Source organism: Sciurus carolinensis, chromosome 1 (genome assembly GCF_902686445.1).
Source record: "Sciurus carolinensis chromosome 1, mSciCar1.2, whole genome shotgun sequence".
NCBI classification, from domain to species: domain Eukaryota; kingdom Metazoa; phylum Chordata; class Mammalia; order Rodentia; family Sciuridae; genus Sciurus; species Sciurus carolinensis.
The window spans coordinates 63,642,874-63,662,850 of NC_062213.1; the positions used below are offsets into that span (position 1 = coordinate 63,642,874).

The window sequence follows — 19,977 nt, forward strand, 5'->3', positions numbered from 1 at the left end:
CAGAATTCCTGCTATGATTAAAGAATCTAGTGATGTCCTCTAGAAGTCCTCAATTAGGAAAAATGTATTTCCTAATGTTACTCAGTAATAGCTGGTTTAGAAAAACAAATCCTAATGTGTTAACAAGTAATTGGATGTAAAAGTCAAAATTCCTAGTTCATATAATAAGTTTTTATTTATTGAGTAAACTTCTCCTTGCTTTATTTCACAGATATTATTTTAGGGACTCAATTGACAGAGTTAATTTTTAGACTACAGGGTACATCAGTACACTAAAGAGTACATATACACTTATTTATAATGTAAAAGTCCTAGACCTTAGAAATGTGTCTTTAGTGTCATGCATAACTTTTATTGGTATTATTTTTCCAGTGTCTTCAATTAATGCTCCTAACAATTAATGTACTGTATACTAAGAGTTAATATGACTCCTAACCACATTAAGTGATGTGTCTGACTGAAAGAAGAAATCTCATTGTTGAAGCAAAAAGGGGGAAAATGGTCTCCAAAAGTTTCATTAAATTGTTCCCATAAAAAGAAAATTACTGACTCACACCAGAAGAGTTGGCTTTACTCTTGGCTATTCCCATATGATCCAGTATTCTTTTTGCTGATGCTCAAGAATAAATAAATATCTAAATTAGTGGGCTAGATCTTCATCCTCCTTTTTATGGAAAACTCTCATTAGGTGCATTTGGCAAGGCTTTCTATATTTAATTACATTGTCATACTAAAAATAAGGATTTTCAAAATGCTTGTGTATGAGAGAGGAAGAGAGGAGAGTAAGAGAAAGATTCCTTTTGAATTAGGATTGGCTACAACATATCTAACTTGTCAGTGCAGACAGAACACAAATGCTCAAATAATTACAGAGCTCCTATTGACTTTTGCCCTTTATTTTCTATAGATCTGCATTTGAAATCAGAATCTGAATAGGATTCTGATTTTGGTCACACGTGTTCTGTGTTTATGCCACAAGCCAGAATATAACTCTACACTTCAGCAAATTCTGTCCTTCATATGCAAAAATCTTTGGCATTTTAAAATTGTATATAATGTAGGTTAGGATAGCAGTTGGGATTAGCTACTACCCCAATAAATTGCTGAATATCCTAAATCCAATATAAACTAGCAAATATATAATCATGTCCTTATGAAATTTACTAGTCACATGGAAAAGTTACAGATAAATATATCTATATAACCAACAATATATGAATATTAGCTCATATATTCTCAAAGGAATAATTATGAATATATGTTCCTATTGTGTTTTAGTTTGGGATTGCAAAAGACATCTTAATTTATTGAAATAATTTATTTGTATTTTTATTTATGTCAAATAAAAATAAGTATATTTTATGTCAAAAAGAGACCTATCTTGCTGGGCAAGGTGGTGCACATCTGTAATCCCAGTGGCTTGGGAAGCTGAGGCAGGAGGATCATGAGTTCAAAGCCAGACTCAGGAAAAGTGAGCCACTAAGCAACTCAGTGAGACCCTGTTTCTAAATAAAATATAAAATAGGGCTGGGGATGTGACTCAGTAGTTGAGTGCCCCTCAGTTCAATCCCCAGTTACACCCCCCCCCAAAAAAAAGGAAATCTATCTTGGGTGGTATAATGCATTTGCAGATGTGACTATACCCAGGCAGGACTGTAAATCCATACTGTGCGCCTGTGATTGATTTGGGATTTGGATTTCTGATTTGGCTGAGAGATGTGTAAAAACCTCAAGTAGTCAACAGCTCCCTATTGGCTATGCATCTGAGGGGCTCAAGAGCATTGTTTATTCCAGCAAGTGTCTGGAATACATTATAGTCGATAAATTGGCTCCTGCTACTCCTGTTTTGGAGAATATGAAGAAGTTGTATAGTTATAAAAGAAATGTACTTTTCTTGAATAATTTTCTTTAAGAGAAAATTCTGAATAGGACTCTATCATTCTGACACAGCAATAATGAAATATTTTTTATATCTTCCAATTCAGAAACTGGTTCAAAATTTAGATCTTTCTATCCAAAGATCATCTGAAACCAGGTTTCCATAAAATTTAAAAAAAGGAAGTTAGATATTTGAATTGAGATTTGTTGTCTCTATATCTTTTAGGAAATACCAGGATGAAGGATGTATTAATACATAAAAATTTCAGATAAAGTTACTTCCAAATTATGAAGACTGATTTTTAAATATAATTTTCAAATAAATAACATGCTTACAGGTTTTTTTAATTTTATTTTTTTTAGTTGTTGATGGACTTTATTTATTTATATGTGGTGCTGAGAATCGAACCCAGTGCCTCACACATTCTAGGCAAGTGCTTTACCACTGAGCTTGCATTTTGACAAGAGAAACTTTCAGTGTCTTTGTTGAGTTATTATCAGACACTTATATTTGGTAGTTTTGGAGTTATCCTTGTTCCCCTCTTAAATAAAACTTTTGATCATCTAAGCCTTAAGAGATTCTGCATTTAATTTCTTGGTTATGGAAATTCTTTATATTTATGAATGGGTAAAAAAGATAAGCAGAGGATTAAAAAAAGGCAAAGTCATTCTCATCAAGTGGCTCCTTTGGCTAATATTAATATTTGGTGAAGGCATTGGGATCTTATTGGGTCAATGTAATTTATCAATGCATTAACTTCTACAAGAAGTCATGTTCTATTTTGGAAAATTTCTGGGTCTGCATACATATAAACATGCAACAGATTAGGATCAAAAATCAGTCTTTGTGTAAGATTTCTAATTTCCTGTGTGTTGGTTGGTTTTATCTCAGTCTTTGAAGGTGAAGGATTAAATCTCATTGTTCTGACTTCATGGTATCTAGCACAAGTCAACACTCATTGATAGACAGAAACAACAGTAAAGTGTGTGAATCTAGATGTTTTTGAAAGAGTGTGTACAATAATACCTGCATTCATGTGCTTTGTGCTTTCCAAGGTCCTTTGCTTACATTATCTCATTTGATGGGAATAATTGAGCAGAGGCAGAAAAGGAATTTCATTTGAGGGAGAGAGGAGCCAACATTTTGATGCTCACTGAAAGTGATGAGTTCTTATGAGAGCACATCATCAAAGTATTTGCATATCTTTCACTGCTTATGATTGGATCCCCTAATCAAGTAAGAGGAAGTTCCTGAACGAGGACTATCTCAAATTACTGGCCTGTAGTGGCTTTTTCATCAGATGCAGAATACACGTTGAATCTAGACTCTCTAACCCCCATCAAATCAGAGGTGCAGAGAATCTTTGGGGTTACAAAAACATCCCCCTACCCCCTAACCTCCTAAAGCGTTCCTTGATACAAAGAAAGGCAAAAGGTTTAGTAGAAAGGATACTGGGCTAGTCCTAGTTATTTAGTCCAGGCCATCCAGCGCGACTTCAGGGGGGAATCCACTTACCACTCTTTGCCTCAGTTTTCCTATCTGCAAAACTTAAGAGTACTCTTAAGTCACTTCTAAATTTAATTTGAATCACTGATGAATGTTTTAATGTTTCAGGTTGCCTGCACATTCTTTTATATCCTACTTTTCCCACTAGGAAAAAAATTACCAAGTCACTCCACCCACCACTCCCCTCAGGACCACCCCCTCGCACACCTAGCTCCCCCACAGTTACCAAACAAACCCCACAGTCCTTCTGTTTCTGAAGCCTTCGCTTTGAAAACGCTGCAAGGCCCAGGCGTCCTAGACATCCCGCGGGGAGTGGGCAGCGGGCCTGGGCTCGGGCTGGAGCGCAGAGGGGAGTCGGGCCCAGGAAGAAGGGATAGGGGTGGGGGCGGGTACTTTGGGTACTGGGAAGAGGGCTCCCCTGGCTAACGCCGGCCTCGGTGTCGCTGCTCACCCAGAGTCTCGCTAAGGGCGCCCCTCGACCCGGAGGCATCGGCGCGTTTTAAAAAAGAAAGAAAGGGAAAAAAAAAAAAAAAAAAAAAGCCACCACTGGCTCCAATTTCTGGAAGCCCGAGGAGGAAATTTGCCCTCAACACCCAACCAGAACCCCTCTTTGCTTTGCCCTGGCCTCTCCGTTACCCATTTTCGGTTTGTTTTTGGAAGAACCGGTTCCTCAGCCCCGCGTCGCCGAAGTTGTGCCACGAGTAAGTCCAGCCGCTGGGCCCTTGTCCTGGCCACCCGCCCCTCGCGCCCTTTTCCCACCTTCGCACCGCGGCGGCCGCGAGCCCGCCCCTGCCCGGCCGCTCCGCCAGCTTTGGCCTCCAGTTGGGTTGCGGTGACGGGGAGACTGTTGTGAAACTAAATCTGACTCCCGGGCTCCGTGGCAGCGGCGAGAGCCCCAGGCGGCGGACGCCCACGGCCCCAAGGGCGAAGAGGGCGGCGATCGGCGCCCGGGGACCACGGAGGGGGCGCAGCCCGGGTCCCCCGGCGAGCGCAGCGCCGGCCCGTTGGGCCGCCTCCGAGGCCGCCTTTCGGTGGAGGGCACTGCTGCCAGGTATCAGAAGCCACCTATAAAGGGCTCAGGAGGGCGCGCAACAGTGGGGGGCAGCAGTCGCGAGGTGCCGCTGTCGCCCCCCTGCCTGGCTCTATTAGGACGCTGCACGTGGAGGGATGTGTCTGGGGCTGGTTTGTTTTCCGTCGGGAAGGTGATGGCTGATTGGGACGTCAGGGGATGGGGGTGGTGGTGAGGGAGTCATCTTGGCCTTATTTGATGTGATTACTGTCTTAGACATGTGCTTGCACTCGAAGTTCCAGTAATAGGAAACATTTGGGGGGCATTAGGGGCAAGCTGATATTTATTTTTAGCGCTTTCTGGCCCCGGTAGTTCCTTCCTTTGGTCAGAAGTGGTTTGGTTGATTCAAATCAAAGAGGCCAATTGAAAGAAGTAGCAGACGAATTGGAGGCGTCCACAGTGTGGGGGAAATATTTCCATGAATAATTAGGAACGGAAGGAAAAATAATCAAGATCTCTGCTTTATCTTCCATAGAATTGGGATGGGTGAGTGGGTGGGAATAATGTGTATTGTGTAAACAATATTCATTGCTTTCTGTGTTAACTAAGGCCCACCTCACTTCTTTTTCATGGTAGCCAGACTGGTGAAAGCTAGCTAGATACATTCCCTTATAAAACATAAGCTTCTTTAAAAAAATGGAGTGGAAGATGGACTCAAATCAGTCTCAAAGTGTGAATTGATTATACTTTCAAAAGAATCAGTAATTCGCAAAGAAAGAAGTGCAGGAATAATGAAGGAGAGGGATGCCCACGTTGGCCATGTAGGCATTCTCCCCTCCTATTCAGAGTCCTTAGCACCCTAAGTCCTGTGTCTCTAGCTCTGAGCTGTTCATTCAGTTGATATTGGGAGATGAGCAGTGTTCCAGGCAACATGCTATATGCATAAAAAATGGTTTCTGCTCTGAAGGCAGAGTCTGGTGGGCCACCCAAAGTGACTTGTTGTCTGATGGGAAAAACAACAACAACAAAACAAAAACAAAAACCAGACTAGGTGTGCAAGGCTTTGGGGAAAAATGGACTGGATAAATCTTGGACATCATGTAGTAGTCTAGATGAAGCATTTGCCTGGAGGGGAGTTGTTGGTCCCAGTGACATCTAGAAGATGTCTAGCAGGTGCAGGGAGCAGCAGGTGAGGAAAACTGGTCCAGGGCGCATATATATATAATATATATATATATATATATATATAGAGAGAGAGAGAGAGAGAGAGAGAGAGAGAGAGAGAGAAAGAGAGAGAGCAGCTGGGATGGTAGCTGGGGCCTAAATAAGAAAGAACTTGGAATTTGGATATCAGACCAAATCAGAATAAATCAGACCGGTCTTCTGCTCAGGAGACAGCACATTCTAATGTGTTTCACCACCAGGAACACCTGATGGAGAGAAGGCAGAGGACAATGCTAATTAAGACAGGTTACAAAGTAAAAGCTATGAAAAAAATGAAATCTGATTGTTTAGCAGATACATAAAAAAAGAGACAGGATGTTTGCAAAAGGTAATTAAAGAGAAAGCGAGCTACAATATTGTTTTACTAATTGTTAGTGTGGTGACCTGAAATGAAGCTTCTAAAAATATCTAATTGTCCATTTAACTTACATGATCTAGCTAACAATAGTTGGATCAAAAAACTAGAGAAAAGTATATTACATTATTGTTTTATGCTCTTTCATTCTTTTAGAGTGCATATCATCCACTTGCACACATTTATTAAGCATGTACTATGTGTAGGATGCATTGCTAATGTTCTCCATCCATTGTGCTGATGAAGAAACTGACTTAGAGATCCCCCTATCCTGACGAGGTTATAAAGTTGATAAGCCTCAGAGTTACAGACTCAAATCATTATCCTCCTACCTCAAGTCTTCAGTAAGTTTTTTCTTTACTGTGATTCATCAGGACTGGCTCTGCTTTGGGTTTTCTCCCCTTATCACTTTTATCAGTGACTCAAAAGAGAAAGCTAAAGGATTGGGGTATAAGCTGGCACATTGCACAAGACTAGAATTATCTTAGTCACTGGCTTATCAAATCATGAGTCAAAGAGAATCTGGGTGAGCTTGACTGATAGGCAGGAACTAACAAGATGAGAATTTCACAGGGATGAATTCATTCCCCAAATATGGAACAGAGAAATTATGTCTTAAAAATGGGTTCTTTGAAGAAGATTTTGAGTGTCCATAAGTTCAGAAAATATCAATAGTGTTCAGATCCACAAGTCATTGATCAACAGTCCTACCCCATGGAGAGCAATCAGAAAGTAATTCATTCAAAAAAGCTAGAAGGTTTTGTACCTAGAGAGGGGAGCAGTTGGGAGTTATCATCATAATCTTCAAATATTTCAAGGAATATTTTGAATAAGAGGATGCCAAAACATGTGTGCATCGGTTCAGAAGAAAAAAAAATGACCCTAGAGAAGAGGGCGTGGATGGGTCCATTTATTAGTTTAATATAAGGAAAAACCTCCCAGAGATGAAACCTTACAGTTCAGGACCAGATGGCTTGACAAGAGGGTGAATTTCTATCTTGAGAAGTGTTCACACAGAAGCAGGTTGGCTAGCTGCCAAGGATGTTTCAGATGATTTTTGCCCTAAATGGAAATTTGAATTCCACGACTTCCTTCTGTGGCCTCGTCACAACATCCCATGCTGGGTATATTTCCATCACCTTATGCCACCCATCAACTGTTTTCTCATGCAATTGAGGAGAGACAGATTTCTTAAACCTTTCTAGCTTTACCCTAATGTAAGTTTTCCTTTGGTTTTAAGGAAAGAGTGAAATCTAAAGAAACCCTGAGTCAGTACCTCTTTTTCTGACAGCTTAATGCTTTCTCCATTACTGTCTTTTTATTTTTGGTTTTTTGGCCTCTGAGACTGCACTCCTGCAGTCTGATTCCATCAGACAATCCTTACTCTGGTCAAGAAGCAACTAAAAGTAAGAGTCAGCATCCAGGAAATGAGGAAATTGCTTTGCTAAATTTTAGTTATGCTTGTCTAGAGTCTAAGGGATAGTTCTAGAATAGAGTAGGGAGTCATTTATTATCTAGTTCCTCCTAAACTGGCGCATGTAGTATGCATTAATTCTAAAGTCTGATGCTGAATTTGGGTCCCCTGTATGAAAGAAATTACCTAATGAATTGGACATTGACATCTATGCCTCTATGGTTGGAGTCACTTTTGAGTTTTAGCAGTAAAAAAAAAAGACATGGCATGAATCTGAGCAATAAATATACTTTCATTTCATTTTTATAAATGAAACTACATTTCATTATTTTCTACTGAATTTATTGTAGGCTAAGCACAGAACAGGTTCTTTACAAATTTGACCCAGAGTATTACTGAACATCAAACCCATCTGTTTTAAATAACAAAAACCCTTCAGGATCAATTGATCAACCCTTCAGTCCTATCAATTGTTAACCTATCAGTTGAATCTTAATATTAGAGAGCATTATAGGTGTTCAAATCCTCACCTCTTATATTGAGGATGTTTTCAGCCCCTTCTTCACTTCTACACCTAAATATGAACATTATTGGTTGTTGAACCCACACTATTGATTCAACTATGAGTAAATGTCACCTGCATTAGAGGTGAGTATTGGTGGATGAACATCTGAACAAGGATCAGTGCTAATATCATGTTTGAATTGGAGGGATAAGAGCTAGTTATTGAGCCCAGTGAAGGAGCCAGTCACTGTAAAAAGTTTACTGCTTTCTTGAAGGTTCTAGAAAAAAGAGGTTGACAACTCATAGGAAATATAAGTTGTGGCATATTTTAAAAAATCAACTTTATTTAGCATATAACTCAATGAATTTTGATAATTGTGTGTATCCATGAAACTGCTACCTTAAAGGTATAGTACATTTTCAATACCCCAGAAAGTTCCTTTTGCTCCTGTGATGTTCATCCACACCCTGCCTCTGGCTCCTGGGAAGCATTGTGCAGCTTTCCATTATGGATGAGTTTTGCAGTGTATTTTTAAAAATTTTTAAAAATAAATTTATTATTACAGTCTGCCCTTACTGTATTTTTTTTAAGAAACTGAAGCTCAGCAATGTAGAATTCATTTCAGATTACAGTAGGTTGTGACTGCAGTGTATTTTTGACATCTTTAGGTGCGTTGGTGTGGTGGTAGATCTTTCCAGACAAAGGAGTAGATATTTCATATACTTTCTTTTTCTTTTGAGTAAAGTAAGAATATTCATCACTGAGGGGTAGTTGCTCTATTTGAACAGCAGCAAACAACCACTGAATGGAGCCAGGTTCTTGTTTGTTTTTACTAGTTATTCTGGAGCATTTTAAACAAACTGAAAGGGAGGTTCTAATAGACTGGGAAACTGTTTCTATGTTACATTGTATACAGAAAGCAAAGATGGGAGCCTAGGGATACCCTAAATTTAGATGTAGCACAATCAATACATCAACCTCATGAAATTTCAGATGTTTATCCTGCAATATTGTGCTTTAGAATATTTTCTCGTGGATACCTGGATTTCCTATTGGATTTATAGGGCTGTGATTATCATGTAGCAATACAGCATATACCACTGTTTCTCAAATCTCTCATGAGTGTATCACCAATCACTGTCAATCAGCATTTATTTAGAGTTTTCTTAACATTGTTAATGAAGTAAGTGCTATATTAAAATAATTTGTAGGACTAATGTGCTTGAAAATATCATTTGAATTTAACTTTGGTTACCTCATAAACACATCATCATTTTCCTAATTAGTGTCAGCTCATTTGATTGTCTAATTGCCTCCCATTCTTCATCTGAAGTTAGAAGGAAGTCACAGATGGTGGAAGCAATTCTATTGCACAGTAGGGTGATTACAGCTAATAATAATATAGTATATATTTCAAGAAATCTAAAAGAGAGGATTTTGAATGATCTCACCATGAAGAAATGATAAATGTTTAAGGTGATGGGTATGCCAATTACCATGAATTGATCATTTCACAATGTATACACATAACAAAATATTATATTGTCCCCCATAAATATGTACAATTATGTTCAATCAAAAAATAAAAGAAATATGATCATATTTTATTTAGAAATTCTGTAAAGAATTGGTCAGACTTCACATTATAAAATTCAAATCAGCAGTACTAGTAAGTAACTGGAAAATCTACAATAGAAAATTGGTGTAGACATTTCTTCTGTGAAAATCACTTCTTCAGCAATGTAAGACTTTCACCAGAGTAAAGAACAAATTGGTTTTTAGAAATAACTTCTGTACTTGAGATGTACTCTTGTGCCCTTTGAAAGAGCAATGAGTATAGGGTTTTGAGTGTGATGTTCCTGAGTATGCCCAATCTCAGTTTTCCTTGATATAACCAAATTTCCTACGAAGGTGGGAAAAGCAAAGGAGAGGTGACAGACACAGTGCTTGTGGCTCTTGGAGCCTTGGAATAGTGACTTGAGCAGGTCTCTGGAGGTCATTTATCCAATGGTTCATTTCACTGCAGACTTCTGTTAGTAAATGTTCTTAGAGACGCCTTGATTTGATATGTTTATTCAATCTGTAGTTGTAGTCTTCTGGGGACATATTTTAGAATGGCCCTTTTCTTTTCCATAAAGCCATGTTCAATCACTAGTTTCCTTCTATTTCTCAGGAATGTTAGCAAACTCAACACTTGATGAGAAGGCAAAGAGTAAAGAGATGGTGTGTTGTAATGAAAATACTCTTCCATCCAAGGAGCCACAAGTTATTAACAGTGCCTGATGGATCTCTGCTTCATTAGAGATGACTAATGTGCCATCTAAAATATAACCCATTTTTCAAAACCAGCAGGAAAAATTAAAGCACATATGATGTTAAAATAAAAAAGAAATATTTTCTTCCCTATCATATTATTCCCCACTTCCACCTCTACCCCATTTTTCCTCATTCTAGAAAGGTGGTCCTAAGGGTTTGCCTGACTTGACCCTTTATCTACTTCACATCTGTGTAACACACACACACTTATTTCAACTTCTTCTAATGTTTTGCTGTGAAAATAGAATATTTGTGATAACTAGAACTAAAATAAAAGAAAGATAATGTTTACATATAAGATGGAGTGCTATTTTATCAATGGCTTGGCTTTAGGTGATGGGTAGAAAAAGAATAGTGCCTGTGTGGGGTGAAGTGTATCTTACTGAATTTGGAAAGCTTTAAATTCAGAGGTATTAAATTCCTTTTTTTTTTTTTTTTTTTTTTTTTTTTTAAGTAGCAAGAGCTGTTTGTAGCACTGGGGAGAAAGACTGGCAGCCCAGGGAGAATTTACAGTAAAGGAGAAGAATAGATGTTTTTTCTTGTGTGCTTTAAAGTTTCTGTATTCTGTATTTGGAAATTCAGTAAGCTTATTGCTTGCATTTGACATGAAATATAACTTCTAGATATGCATCATTGAGCTCTATTGGAATAATTATAATACGTAATACCATCTCTGGGACCCAACTTCATAATATGTCTGGGCCCCCAAGGCTGATTTTGTGTGATTGCAAATTTTTGTCAGATTGTAGTCTTGGTTTGCTTTTTTGTAGAGTTTGTTTTTATCAGCACAAGTATGTTTACTTACCACTGTTTATTTGCCAATGTGTATTCACTAATTTCAATTCCCTCCCACCAAACTCCCCTAGGAGTGGCAAATGCAAGGAAGTTCCTAAAGCTTCTATTAATCCTGTGTTGGGTGAGTCTGCCTAACAAAGTTAGCAAATCTAGAATGAAGTCAATGATCTAGAACTTTGCTTTCTAAAGCCCTCTCTTTCATCAGCAAATACTAGCAGTGAGCTTTCCTCCCCACATCCCCTAGCTGGGTTTCTTGGAAGGTTGGAGAAGGCATAGTTACTTCAGGCATTGAAAGCCCAGTTCAAATGGGCCATCACTTCTTGTTCCTTCCTCACCCTGGGAAGCCTGCTACCATTCCTCTTGCTACCTGCTGAGTGCTTCTCAGCAGCAGATGCCCAGGCAAGCAGCTGACCTCGGACTGGGAATGCAGGTCAGGGGCTCCCCCAGGTAGAACTGTGGAGGCCCCTGCTCTCTCTTCTGTGGGCTGCAGTGGCCTTGGAAAGGGCTGCCTACCATTATCACCTTCAGAGAACAACTTCTTAGGTGGTCTTTATACAGCTAGAAAATATGAATAGTCAAGCGATATTTAAATGCCTGTCCATCTTAACACTGTGCAACTATGTCTCAATGTTTTGCTTAGTTGATCTTTTCTTTGTACTTAAGGAGACGGAGAAGTACATTTCAGGAAGATGCTTCTAGGCTTTTCCTGTATGCTCATAGTGTATAACCAGTCTAGAGTCTTGGAAATGGTAGACAGGGTCTCAGAATGCCTCTCAGACACCCTGTTCATGATGATGGAAACTTGCGCTTCAGTGGCCAATGAAAGGGTGGGCTTCTGTGTACAATTCTAAGGGGCACCTACTTCTGCAGGGTCCTGTTATGGTGAACTCTGGAGGGGATAAAGGATTTGGCAATTTTGGGTAAATGCACAAATGGGTGATTAATTCAATTCTCTACTTTTTCAGGGTGAGTATTGAGATGGTGTCTAAAGGAATAATGGCCACTGGACTTCCCTCCTGAAACCCCTGAGACCAAGTCTCCTGCCTTTGCTATTCCATGAACCTCCTAAAACATTAACCTTCCTGGACATTCTTGTACTTTTCTAGGAACCATTCCTAGATTTAAACAGAGAGCCTGGCAAGTCCACCTCTAAGTCCATCTCCATATGTGCTTACATGTAGCTCTATACAGTTTTATGAATAGCCATTCTATATATGTAGGTGGGTGGTCAGGTCAGTAGGACATCAATCAAGTCACTTGTTTTTTGAGTGAGCCCATTTCATAGGATACCTAAAACAAATGTTTGGGGTGAGAAAGCTGATGGATGCCTTGGAAGATGATTGAATAATAGCATGACCACTTAACTGGTCACTGAATTCTACAAGAATTTATATGTATTCAAAAGTTATCATGTATTAACAACACTCATTCATTCATTAATTCATTTATTCCTTCATTCAGAATATTTAATGAGTGCCATATGTGACCAGGACAAGAAAGTAAGGCTTAGTCCTAGGCCTCATGGAACTGCAGTGAGGCAGAGACAGGTAGAGAAATAATTGCAGTCCCACTAGATAAGTGCTATAATGGAAGCAGGCTTATTTATAAACCATGAAAGATCAAGTCCAGCAAGGGAATTAAGGGTTTGCCAGAGCCAGGCTTCTAAATATCAGTAGGCTCAGTCATGTCATATATTTCATGGTTTGGATTGACATGTAGAAATCTGGAAACAACTATGCTGATTTAGCAAGCAGTGGAGGATTTGTAAATAAAGTCCATGACTCTCTGCAATTTTTTGATTTTTGAGTGGTAGACTTTTTTGCTGGAGACATCTACCTGCAGTAGATGAGTGCTGACTGTTTTGACTTCCCAATAATCTCTGTCTTTTCTTTTTAGGCCAGGGAACAATAACAAACATGCTATTTAGTACAGAATAGTTTCATCTTCAGCAAAAATAAAATTACAAATGAAATACCTTTCATGTTCATGTAATTTGACCATTCTTAATACCTTAAACTGTTCAGTAAGTTCAATAAGAAAATATGGAGAAGAAACACATGGGAAATAATCCTGGAATATCAAATATATGGATTTTGATTGAAACAGGTTCACAGGACAGGTATGGAGAGGATGGGAATTTATGGGAAATCAGAGGGGTCTTTGTCTTGGGCCTGTTCCCTTCTGTGAGGCCTGAGCCTGGAGTTTGTCGAACCTTATATAGGTGCACTGTGGGCAATTTACGTGAAAGCACTTTGTAAACTGCAAAGCATTTTACCACTATGAGGCAGGATTATTATCATTACTTGAAAGTTTACCTTAGTGCCTAGAAAAGTTAATGTGCCTCTGGAGAGTATCTGAAGCAATGAGAAAAGTCTACTTTATTCTGTACCATCTTTTGCCTAATTATGCAGGGAATCCTCTAAAAGCAATGTTGGTGAGTTTTCAGATTCAGTTTTGAAATTTGTGCATTTTAAAATATTGTGCTATGTTCTGTTTTCTCAGCATAACAGACATAAATATATCCACATGATTTTTATTTACTCATAAAACTTGAAATTATGAAATTATTTCTTGGTAAAATTTCAAAAACACAGAACTTCTATAAGAACTCTCCATATCTTAAGAATCTCATTATTTATGAATCCTATATTGTTCAAGAAGCATCACCTCTGTGTTGAAAAAGGATGAGGCCTATGTTCTGCAGCTCTGATAATTGTGAGAAAAATAAATGTGAGAATTATTCCAGCATTCTAAAATTACTTTTCAAATGAACTATGCTTGGAATATTTTATGAGAAATTATGTAAGCAAATCATATTTTTATTATACAATATAAAATATTTATATGATCTATAAAGCTGTAAGATATTATCCAGTTGAAATCTCTCATTTTACAGACGAGGAAACTGAGATTTGGAGAGCCCACATAATTTATATGAAATCGTTCAACTCTTTAGTAACATAGTCAGAACCAGAATTCAGATCTCTTAGCTTCCACTTTTATTGTTTTCCTACTATGCTGTCATGCAGAAATTCAAATATCTTCACAATAAGTGATATCAAAGTTAAACTACTACTTGTCCTCTGTTGTGCAGTTTCATTTTGGGATAATATTAAGATCATATTTTTTTGCTTAAAATTCTATGTGCATTTAATGTATATTTACATTTTTGCATTTGAGTTTATATGAGACTGTCGAGCCCAAGTATGAAAACCTCAGGGTATTTTTGGAATTTTTCATATGAGCAGGAACATGAAAATTAATTCTGAAAGATAGGAAATTACAATGGGCATCTAGATGGCTAAATCATTATTTTTTTGGAAAATAGTTAAATGTAGAATATATCTTGAAGACTACATTTATTGACCATGCTTTAAAACTTCCCCCAAACCCATTCTTCCTGAAGGTGTTGAGTCTCTGAAGGTGCAGAATTGATCAACCATGAAACTGTGACTGAATGTAAACTTGCTAAGAAATGGTCTAATAATATCCGTGCCCTGAGGGTAAAACACTCAACCCTAGTGTTCTCTCTTTCATCCTTGCTCAGACTACAATCATATTTCTTTGTTAGTATTTCCTCTTTGCATTGTGGGACAATTGACATTGATAGATAGCAGGGAGAAACTGAATTCAAAAAGCAAAAAGAACAGGGGGAGAAAAAAAAGCTCTGTACTGCTGGCTCAGAAATAATGTGTGTGGAAAGCTCTTTAGCTGCCCCCCCCACCGCCATCTTTCTTTTTTTCCTCTTGGGCTGCAGCTGCTGACAGCAGGCACAACTGAGCTATAATTTGGCCACATTTGGCTCATGTAAATTGTGATAAACAGTGAGCCCATAATATTTATTTTAAAGATTCATTCAATGAAGGTAAGCGTTCTTGACTTGTGTATACATGCTAGTCAATGGAAAGCTGCAGATGTACAGAGCAGTTCTTAATTTCATACCACACAATTAATATGGCTGCTTGATGCTCTCTTCTTCACAGGCGCAGGGGCGTTGGAGCCCTTTGAAGAGGTGTGTAGCTAATAGCCCATATATAATTCAGAAGAAGAAGTCTTCAATGGAAGACACCCGGGGGATAAATGGACAGTCTGTAAGTAAACAGAATGTCAGTCCTAAGGAAAGAGTTATTACTTTTAAAATCGTAATGACTATTTTTGTTGTAACCTGAGTGTCTGGAAATTTCTCAAAAGCTCTTTACCAATTTTTAATGATTTTGAACTTTATGAATTAAGTAGTGCACCGTTTCATCAGCCTAACCTAATTTATATTTTTTCTTAGAGGTATCAGTTATCAAAAGGAGAGACATAGAGGTAAAAGCCAACCTTTTGTATTATGTAATTACACCAATATACATAACATAATTTTAAGGCTTCCATGTTCCTTGGCCTCAGGGAAAACATATATTTGTCTCACAAAACTTGAAATTAGTGTCTACATTTGACTTTGTATTTGTTTTATGAACATATGTGTATGTATATTTAAAATGTATGGTTTATTGTAGAAGTTTCACAGTTTGATGAACTCTTGAATGGACTTTGAATCAAGAAACCTGTGTATATTTTGTTTGTTTATATTGTATGCAGAAGAGAAAGAATTCAGAAATTTTCCTCAAGTTTATATCAGAAAGAAAAGTTTCCTTTGGGTCATAAATGACTATTTCCAGTTAGAGGTAATCTTATAAATAACTTCTGAGCTATTTAGAACCTGAATAATTCAGTGAATTTTAATTTTTAAAAACCATTTTTCAGTGAGTTAAAGTTGTTTCCTTGGAAAATGTCCAGAGCAATATTTGGGGTGGCATGTGTAACTTTTCATTTCAGATTCTCAGATCTGATACTTTCAGACATAAGGTTTCATAACTTGGCTTTGTTCACAATAGAATTATCACAAGCCTGAAGTGTGATCTTTAGTAATGCTGTTGTGGTTCCTGTAAATGTGTGTTTTACAAGACCTATTGGTGTTATGCAATAAGCAGTAACTGCTAATGGATGAGGATTTTAATCCCAAATAGTCAAGTGCTAGCATGGTAGGTTCACTGTCATACTGTATGCAATTACTGAGGCTATTTTATGGATCCTCTAAGTCATCTTGTGAGCTAATTCACATAAAGCACTTTGAGATCACTTTGTGTGGTGTAGCTTATACCCTAAACAGCAAGAGCAACCTGTTTGTTAGTTTGTATAGTTTGTTAGTTTGTATAAACTCCTGTTAATGGCTCTGTGATATTTTATTTTATTATATTGAAAATGTTTTTGTGGTGTATATAAAATAAATAAAAAACAAGCTCACAAATGACCTCATACCTACTGCCACCTTCTATGTAGCTTTACTTTAGACAGAAATCAAGTTGATGTGTTAGAAAATCACCCACGAATTTAATAGCATCTGCAAAGAAAAGTTGTCAATATTTCTTTTGGTATTTCATATTTTGCCATTCTAATTTAAGAATTTAAGATTTGAGAGCAATAAAAAATAGTTAAAAAATGTAAAGATTAAGAGAATTTACTTTGACATGTTTAGTGGGCAATGGAATTGCTTACCATTTAGATTTTTTAGTTATGTGAGAATCAAGCAGGTTTGCTCTTGAAAGGTAGGTGACTGTCCTAGAGGCACAAAACTTGGGAGAAATATTTCTTGAGAGCAAACACCTTGTAGTGTGATTTGAAGAAACTGTTTCCTGGAGATTAAGCTCCTGCCTATTCAACCACGAACCTCAACCATTTCTTCAGAGGTCCCTGTGTGGAGGCCTTAGGTGGGTTCTTTAGGGCTCCATCCTTCACCTTGCAGGGTTTTTCTTTCCCATAGGAAGGTGGCGGGGGGTGGGGGATGAGACTCAAGATGGGAAGAACACCTGGAACTTAGCTAAAAACTTTAAGGTTACTCAGGAAAAAAGGATTGAATGATGTCTTAGACTAGTACCCAAATTGCTTATGTTTCCAAATATGATCAAGTTTGCCCTTGCTCCTCGCATTCATCTTTCAAGGTGATTTCTTATAAAATGTCTCAACTGTAGAGAGCGGACACAAGAGTATTTTGCAGCCTGATCCATTAACAGCATTTCTGTTAACCTATTGAGAGCACAAAACTGTGTAACCCAAACCCTATCACAAAGAGCATCTGCATCCCCCCAGCAAGTCCTCTTGTGTCCCTTCTCACTCAGTGCTCCTCCAGTGCCCACACTGGCACACAGGCAAGCATGGTTCCAGTCCCTTTCACCTTTGATCAATTTTGCCTGTTGTTCCAAATGATCACAGACACTAGAATCCTCATGCCATGTCTTCTTTTGTTTCTGGCTTCTTTCATTTAGTGTTATTTCTGTCAGACTGATCAATGTTGCTGCAGGTATCAGGAGATTATCCTTTGCCATTGATGAGTGGTGTCCGTCATATATATTCTTTTAAAACTTTTTATTTTAAGCACTTCTTTTGAGAACTTCGATTTTTGCATCTGTAAAATGAGAAGAGTGAAATCCGTGTAACCTAACTGATGTCCTTTCCAGCTTTGCTGTTTTATGACTCTTCCTTTCTTGCACTGTGTAGCCCTTTGCTTACAGAATTACACTTGCTGATGACTCTGGATTGTGCCGCATCCAGTAAGACTTAACACTTAACTGCTCTGTGCTTATTCCTGAGAGGAGTTGGACCTTTGATTTTTGTCATCAGAAAGATTTTTTTTTTAAGAAGAATGCATCTTGGAAGGTTTTCACACAATGCTAGTTTGTAAAACACTTGCAGTGTTCGACACGTGCAATGTTATGACTCTCCACTGCCTCTGGTAGGAGTCTTTCTCCAGTTTCCATGGTTTCTTTCTCTGCTCTTTGGTAGAGATGTCATTAGATGGGGAGGAGGCAGTGATGCTCCCTCATGTCTTCTCTGATCAGGAGGCTGGTGAGAGTACCATCAGTGTTCCTTTAGCCCCATGACTGATGGTGAGCCCCAGGGTGGGACGGGTCTCTGTAGAAGAGTGGGGGTGTGATGATGGAAGTTGTGGAAGCCCATTGAGCTATATCTCTAGCTCTTTTTATTTTTGATTTTGAGATAGGGATTTTTTGTTTTGTTTTGTTTTGAGACAATTTACTCAGGCTGACCCCAAACTTGCTATCCTCTCAAGTAGCTGGGTGCACCACTGCACCCAGATTGAAACTAATATTTTTAAGGTGGTTCATGACACTTTAAGGAGAGAAAATTTCTAAATATGTGAACATTGAAAAGTGCCCTAATCCCATAATGAAACCTCTTAACTCTAGCAGAGTTCTGGTAACATGTCTTTTATGTGTTGAGGGACCCTGAACAGAAGTAAAGTTGCTTATTATGTTGATCCTAGTTAGACATAACACTGGGTCAAAGTGTTAAATCAGAAATTCTTCCTTACTTATTCTTGAGTGCTCTGCTTATGTGTCTCCCACTTTTAGGAAGAGGAAATAATCCTTTTGATTTTTTATTTTCTATCCACTCCTCTGTTGGCTTCATGAGGACATAGTACATAGTGGAGAAGAAAAGATTATGGGGACTTCACATCATATCTGTCATAGTTCATAGCTCTTTAATTTGCCTCTCTGGGAGTGCCCACATGGATGACACTGCTCTGCTCTCTCAGCACAAGGCAGTAGATCCACTGAAATCTCAGTGGCTGTCCTGGTTGCAGGTTAATACCTCAGAAGCAAAAACATCGAAGACCCAGGTTATGCTTGCATCTCTCAGTTTCTTTAGTTTCTGGTAATTTCTAGAAGGAAATTGTGTCAATGTAATAAAGCATTTGTGAATCCTTGAAAAATAAGTGATAATTAAAAACAAATCACTGTATCTTCTTTATGAAGCTCTGAGATCTGCAGTTATAAACCTGCAGCACAATAATCCAAACCTTGTGACCAAATTAGATAAACAGCCTGGCATCTTGAAAACAATATTTTAGATTTGGAGTCAGAAGACCTGGTTTCACCTTTTACCAGTTGTATGATCTGGGGTGGGTTTCTAAGTGTCAGTCTCATCAGCCCTAAGACAGAAATGATAACATTTGTCTTCTCTCATTTAAAATTACAATTTTGGAGTTCAAGTGGGGTCATTAAAAATTCTTAGAAAACTGAAAAGTGCAGTATAACTTTACTGCACTTTTTGTTGGAAACATCTCTTGAAAATGTGGTCATGCATAAAAAATTATCTGACTACCTGCGAGTCTAAAAGAAAAAATGAAAAAAAACAACCATCATGCCTGTGCCAGGTGTTACAAACACCAGCACTTCATGTGCTTGATTGTGGTATTGGCAGGTGGACCGTGGCAGAGGAGGAAGGAATTGGATTCTAAGACACTAAAAGGAGCATTTTACCATAGATAGCAGATAGTTGTTACTTTTATCTCAAAAATTTCAGATGATGGTATTTTAGATCTTCTTGGAATAATGATACTTCAGAGATTCCTTGTATTTTCACAACTCTGCCTCTTGAGTGTTCTTTAAATTATGATTAATATAAAATGCTAACAGCAATTTCTTCTGAAATGCTAGGTTTCACAGAAAATCATTAAATGAAATATGTATGTATCTTATTCCTATACATGGAGATTCTAGAAATAAAGGTGACTTTTTACTAAAACGGAAAAATTCAATAATTATTCTATTAATAGAAAGAAGTGTATTTTGTTTAGTGGAAGTCACTAAATGTAATTATATAAATACAATCCACATTGTAATTCAAACTAACTAGGAAATCATAAATCAAATCAGAGTTTCATTTATTCAGCTTTACTATATATGAGATATTTTATATATGTGAAAATTTTGGATAATTTAAGCTTAAAATCATAGAATCCAGTGTGTTTTCCCTCCATTTCTTAAAGCAGAAAGATCTTATTGGAAGTCTGCTATATTAAGTCATCTTTTCATCATTATTACAAAATACCTGAGAGAAACAAGTTAGAGGAAAAAGGATTTATTTTGGCTCATGGTTTCAGTCTATGGTCAGCCAAATCCATTGCTTT

General features: G+C 37.8%; 1 protein-coding gene across 6 annotated transcripts in view; it reads left to right on the top strand.

The window, feature by feature from the left end:
* The first annotated feature begins 4,339 nt into the window (after window positions 1–4,339).
* The window catches only part of Eya1 (EYA transcriptional coactivator and phosphatase 1), a 313,994-nt gene continuing 298,356 nt past the window's right edge, over window positions 4,340–19,977 (top strand). For 4 of the 6 annotated variants that reach the window (XM_047552207.1, XM_047552224.1, XM_047552216.1 and 1 more), the window contains exons 1-2: window positions 4,340–4,436; window positions 14,987–15,094. In XM_047552207.1, coding sequence (XP_047408163.1) covers window positions 15,062–15,094 — 33 coding nt within the window. In that variant the 5' untranslated portion in view covers window positions 4,340–4,436; window positions 14,987–15,061. Of the gene's footprint in view, window positions 4,437–14,986; window positions 15,095–19,977 lie in introns of those variants that run through there. The other 2 variants (XM_047552267.1, XM_047552252.1) reach the window with 2 other exon arrangements.